Source organism: Macrobrachium nipponense, chromosome 25, assembly GCF_015104395.2.
Source record: "Macrobrachium nipponense isolate FS-2020 chromosome 25, ASM1510439v2, whole genome shotgun sequence".
Taxonomy (NCBI): Eukaryota; Metazoa; Arthropoda; class Malacostraca; order Decapoda; family Palaemonidae; genus Macrobrachium; species Macrobrachium nipponense.
The window spans coordinates 51,839,304-51,845,775 of NC_087214.1; the positions used below are offsets into that span (position 1 = coordinate 51,839,304).

At 37.0% G+C, this 6,472-nt stretch overlaps 1 protein-coding gene across 2 annotated transcripts in view; it reads left to right on the forward strand.

The window, feature by feature from the left end:
* Window positions 1-869: 869 nt before the first annotated feature.
* The window catches only part of LOC135199429 (uncharacterized), a 7,924-nt gene continuing 2,321 nt past the window's right edge, over window positions 870-6,472 (forward strand). Inside the window, exons 1-4 of one of the 2 annotated variants that reach the window (XM_064227450.1) lie at window positions 870-1,145; window positions 4,102-4,273; window positions 4,867-4,979; window positions 6,429-6,472. The exon at window positions 6,429-6,472 is cut by the window's right edge and continues 139 nt beyond it. In XM_064227450.1, coding sequence (XP_064083520.1) covers window positions 1,119-1,145; window positions 4,102-4,273; window positions 4,867-4,979; window positions 6,429-6,472 — 356 coding nt within the window. In that variant the 5' untranslated portion in view covers window positions 870-1,118. The remainder of the gene's footprint in view (window positions 1,146-4,101; window positions 4,274-4,866; window positions 4,980-6,428) is intronic. The other variant, XM_064227451.1, reaches the window with a different exon arrangement.

Below are 6,472 nucleotides of genomic sequence, written 5' to 3' on the forward strand. Positions count from 1 at the left end.
TATCTATATATAATATAGTAATCAGATGTATATCTAATAAATATATCATATATATATCTAGATATATAATATAAGAATTATATATGATATGCTAGAATATAGACAGATATTATATATATATAGATATATAACAATATAGGATAATTAATTAAATATATAATATATAATATGGTATATAGACATATACTTATATATATCTATATAGAACGATATAATAATATATATATATATTAATATATACTATATTATATAAGTGGTGTAGTAGGAAAAGATTCACTGACGTTCCTGGGTTTGAAAGGATCCATAGGTTCGCGCCCTGGTCCAGGCAAATCTATTATCGAGAAAAAATTCCCCTTCGGTTAAGCATATATGAAAATATATTAATTCCGGTAGAGCGAATTAGATATTAAAGGACATTGTAGCTCGATATATATATATTATATATATGTATATATATATATATATATATATATATATATATATATATATATATATATGTGTGTGTGTGTGTGTGTGTGTGTGTATGTGTGTGTATTCAGTAAAAGGAATGAAAGGGGTTGCAGCTTGGGAAGCAGGGACGCTACACAAAAAAAAAAAAAAAAAAAAAAAAACTTAAGTAATGCTTACAGTGCACCGCATAAGGTGCACTTGGGACACTACCCCACTAAAGGGCGCAGAGCAAATGTACCTCTCGAACATAGGCGGACTGAGTGACCACTATTGTTGTTCCACAAAAGAGGAAAAATGCTGATTTTCGCTTCGCCTCTGAAAAAGGACAATGGAAGCGCCTCGTCACTAGGTCCATTGTCTACATTGTCTTCGTCGAAGAATGGCCGCCCTCTCTGGGCATAAAACCCAGCGGCTTCTGTGTACCCATCGTTATTCCAAGAGGGGCCAAGACTCTGGGATCATACCCTGAACGGCTGTGTCCCTTCCGCCCCCTCGTTCGTTTAACCGGTGTTTTCTAGCTACGTTCTCTACACCTCCAAATTCGCTCTCCTGCTGCTTTCTGGCCAACGTTGCACCATCCTTTCAATTCCCTCTTCCCTTCATCTCAAGACTTCAAATTCTTCTCTAAGGTTTTTTTTTATATCGAAGTGAAACAAACAAACTACAAAATGGGATACTGGAATACCGAGATCAAGGTGAGTACTGAGAGTCTCCATCATTTTTGGGTTTTCATTTTATGAATCTCTCGAAGTTTTCACAACCAGTTTTCTTCTTAAATCAAGATCATACTGCATTGGGTTCACAGTTTTTTATTGATTGATTGATATAGAGTTTAGGCTAAAGACCAACCACTGGGATCTATGAGGTCATTCCTCGCTCGAAAGGAAAGTGCGAGGAGGTAGGTCTGAAAGATTAACAGGAGGGAAACTTCGCAGTTACACTGTAAAATGAAATGTTAGGGTGGATAGCGAGATGTAGGAAAGAGAACGCGAAGGGAGGTACAATAAAAGGAATGAAAGGGGTTGCAGTTAAGGACCAAAGGTACGCTGCTAAGAACCTTTAATAATGCTTACAGTGACCCCCATGAGGTGCACTGACGGCAATAACCCCCCTACGGAGGCGGGGGGTGTTTCACATTTGGTGATTTTGCTTGAATATAACTGTGACGAATGAAGAAAAGAATGTCCCTTTAGATTTTATCACATAATATTTCGTTGATATCACTGTTTACAATAATCGAAATTGTGACTTTTTCTTGATATATAAAAACCTGAAAGTTTTAAGGAATGACAGAAAAGCGTTCGTGAATCAAAGTTTTCTGTACATGATTTACATGACTAGTAATTTGCTGTAGCGATTAGCATTTTCTATGCTACAAGCGAAGTTTGTATTTTTCTGTATAGACAAAAAAGGGTGGCTGGAATTAAAAGTGTATCTTAAACAAGGGTGACTTATTTCTCAATAGTTGTGTAAGTTATATTTATGGATGGCTTGACCAGAAAAGTCAGCAAAGACAAGACAACATGAGACTAAGTTTCTTTGATGAGAAAATGGGTCACGTCAGCCGCCAACGTTTACTGCTAATGTAAAGGAAACGGTACCAGCTTTTGTGGGTACAAATTTTTAGCAGATTTAACACAGGAAAAGGGGCAGTTTGTTTACAAATAAATTGTGGAATTGCTGGTGATGACGGTGAAGGGAATCCTTTGGTGTAGCTCAGGTAATCAAGAGCATCTGCAGTAGAATAGGAAGGCTATCAGGGAAATGGGAACTTGTCAGCTCGATCAATGACCGCAAGGCAGAGAAGTGGGAATAGTGATTGCATGAAGCGTTTGGGACCACAAGTCAAGCGAATGTAGGTCAAAATGTAAAGGCTTTTGAAATGGGCTCCTGCGCAGTGCGGGTATATTCAAAGGGAGTGAAGAAAGCAGGAGAAATGGGGAGATAAGACTACCTGTTCAGATCGTTTTCATAAGAGACATGTTGGTTCAAAACGTTTCGACCTGACTGGGTTCATTAAGAGGGCGAAGGTTTTTAAACAAGAAGTATAAGTCTAGAGCACGACGTAGCCACTATGGAGCGAAGGTGGTAATCCAGTCCAACTCAGTGCCGGTCCCGAGCCAAGATTGATAGGGAGGGTTGGAGCCAAATAGGGCATCCGTCCGTAATGTATCTGCCAAAAGAAATTGTGAAAAGTGCCGCTCATGATAGAAATAGATGGAGTTGAGAAGTGAAAAACAAAATAAGTAATAAAAATTAAAGTATAAACAAATGTATATATATATATACATTATGTACATTATGTATATATATACATACATACATATGTATAAATACACACAATTCATATACATATATATATATATATATATATATATATATATATATAAATATATTTATATATATATATATATATATATGTGTGTGTGTGTGTGTGTGTGTGTGTGTGTTTGTGCGTGTGTGTGTGTGTATAATAATGTATATATACGTACATAAGTATATATATATATATATATATATATATATATATATATATATATATATATATATAAGCACTGACAGTACAAACATTAAGCATATAAAATGGACATGTCAAAAGAACAAAACAAAAGGAAAATGCATAAAAAATGATTTTATACAAACACTGTAGAATAAAACATCAAAGTGCACTTCAAAATATTTGTAAATTACAATACATTCAAACCAGTTGCAACTTCTCCCTCAAAAAAAAAGGCCTTTTACATTCTTCAACACTTTTGTGGGCCACACAAAAATAATAATAATAACACTATGCTCAGATTCAACAACTAGTCAATATGTTATTAAAAGATTACACAGAGCTAGTAAGGTCGAGTGACCAATTTATACTAAAACAGGAGTTACATTACGGTAGTGGAACCACAACTCGTGCGCGCGCGCGAGAGAGAGAGAGAGAGAGAGAGAGCCACAGCACTCCCTAACACGCAAAACTTAATCTCAAAGTGGAATGAATGGTTCTCTTTTGACAAATTGAAAGAGATAAGAGTTACTTTAATAGAGATATTAATTACTGCAAGCAAACATGAAATGATATCTTGGTATGGAAGATTCCCGAAGGATTTGATGCATTATCGAGAGATTCTTACATCATCCTTCTATAGGAACCTCCAGCTTTGCTGTGTTTTGAATGAGATGAGTAGACGATAAAAAATGAGCTTAACTCATTTATTTTCAAGGGGTTGGGTAACAACTTTTGCTCAAACAGAGCAGTCTCTCGTTGCGCCTCTTATGCTACTACCTTTTCTCTCTCTCTGCCTTTAAGTTCTTTCTCAACAATGAATTATACATTATCTAAACATATCTTTAAATATGGGAATCTGAACACAAAAACATACATTTCACAACATTATAGACAGTTTCTGAGTGGAATTAATTGTGTTACCAAAACCATAATTGCATTACGAAACTCACATTGTAAGAACATACACACATAATATATATATATATATATATATATATATATATATATATATATATAGATAGATAGATAGATAGATAGATAGATAGATAGATAGATAGATAGATAGATAAATAAATATACTGTATATAACATTCATTTTTAATCCTCAATACGGCAAATTATTATGAAAAAAACCGTTGCTTTGGTTTCAGAGTCTGTTCTTGTGCTCACTCGTAACGCTGCATCTCCCACAACTTTCTTCAAGCTACGAGATCGAATGCCTCTCCGTTGACTTCGACTGCGGCGACATTACGAACACCTTCGCCTCCGTCTGCCTGAGACACAACAACTACATCGAACCAGGACCCGCCTACATCTCCAAACGTTTGTACAGAGACGGAGTATTACGTTCGTCGTTCTCAGCCTCAGGATGAGTGTCAGAAGGACTCTTTTTGCACTCACACTTTCTCTCTCAAAAAAAGACAGTCGGCTATCAATTAAATAAAAGGATGGACATAGTTAGCTTTGCTCTGCGAGGAACTGGAAAAGTTATATACTTGAAGGCAACCCTGTGAACACATGATATAATTTTTTTTAAATGCAATGTTAAGCTTATTTGGAATTTGTAATTTTTTTTTTCTTTTTGGTTTTGTACATTTCTTCTCGACTACAAATCATAGCTTGAGAAAAGAGACAATGAACTGAAATTCTCTCTCTCTCTCTCTCTCTGTAGATAGTAACCCTCTAACGTTATTCCTTCTTGGTAAATAATTGTTCTTATCTCTCACTCTCTCTACCTCTCTCTATTCCGATACTATCCCGATGGCGTTATACCTTCCTGATACTTACGCTATCAACGAAACAGTGCCCGAAAATTTACTTTATTCCTTTACTACAATAGAGAAACTCTCTCCTGGCACTGAGCCAAGACTGACCTCCTGTAGCCATAACCTATCTGTCAAAATCTTCTTTCACAGAGAGAAGATCTGCTGACAACTATACCACCCTTTCTGCGAAGTCTCCATCGCTCGTCCACCCAAGAGCTACCCACTTGTCCATGGCTGACGAAGAACCTCTTAAGGCATTGAAGGTAAATAGTAAATGCATTTATCGTCTTCATCGGCCCCAACACCGCTTGGCGCACCGTCTCATGTGCTTTGTCTTTCACAAATCTCCACTTCTTCTGATTTACTATCCATGCCATTGCCATCTCCCTTTCATCATCTCATCTCCGCAAGGAACTTCTGTAACCTCCCTTATGGAATCATTTCCAACTCTGACCTGCAATCTGACTCTAGTCGAGTACAAATATGGTTTAACCCTAAAAAAATTGCTAGAAAAGGTTTTTCAACTGTTTCTGGATTCATGTGATGTGTAAAATGACATACTAAAAGTCTACAAAAATGCAAGTACTACAAAGCTGTGAAATCCAAGATGGCTGCCAGTGCATAAAAAAGATGCCTACACCTAGGTTTCCTGGGTCAAAGAATGCAATGGAAACAGTCAGATTTCTTTTTAATCATCATATAATGAAATACCGGATGGTATCCAATAACGGCCACTGATATGCAGATATATCCTAAATTAACCATATAATATCAAATATCAATATATACAAAACATACAATAACTTAACAGTACATCACTTATGAAACTAGTGTGTTTGGTTGCTACCAGAGTCTTAAAAGTCTAAACTTAATAATATGATAATCTTATTATCTATTAAGTGCATACATAATTCATTAGCAGTATTAATACATAGACTCTAATTGATACTCCTCATCTTCCTCTTCACTGAATTTGACATGGTTGTATAAATTATCACAATTTTCTAAGGGGCATTGTCCACAGGCAGGTGTACATGGTAATCCATACACCCTACAACTACACCGCGATGATCGGCATGCAAATTTGCAGTTACAATGTATTATCTTTCACAGATTGTCTGGAGCTGGATTCATATCTGACATTACTGGTGTTAACTTAGTGTCCTCTATCTTCCAACCCCAGTTACAACACAATCCATGTCACTCTCTTTCCCAATCCACACCATTATCTGGTAATAAACTCTGAGAGAATGAAATTTGGTGTTAGAGTCTGTTGGGGGTAGATGTTCTGGTGCTACAAAAGATTTTGAGGACACAATTTTCTTGGACAGGGTACTATGGCGTAAAGATGTCAGTGACACTGCACCCTTCCCACCAAATAGTACAGCCATTACCTTGGCTCCAGTGTGTTCAATTACTTATTGTTCTTGGTTTGGAGAGAGGAATTGATCAGCACAAGATTGCAACACAGAATTACCTTTGACTAACTTTTGAAATGCAGCCCCAGCATGCGGTTCCCATACCCCTTGGAAACCCCCACATGTGGTTCTCATAGCCCTTTGATACCCCCAGCATGTGGTTCCCATACCCCTTGGATACCCCCAGCATGTGGTTCCCATATACCCCCTGCTCTAGTTAGGCATCGCAGTGATGACCGGATATAGACAGAATTTACTTCCTCTAATCAAATCGATGTTAACAACCCCTTTAAGGTGGAGGAGGAGGAGGAGATTCAACACACGACGCTGAGCCGGGA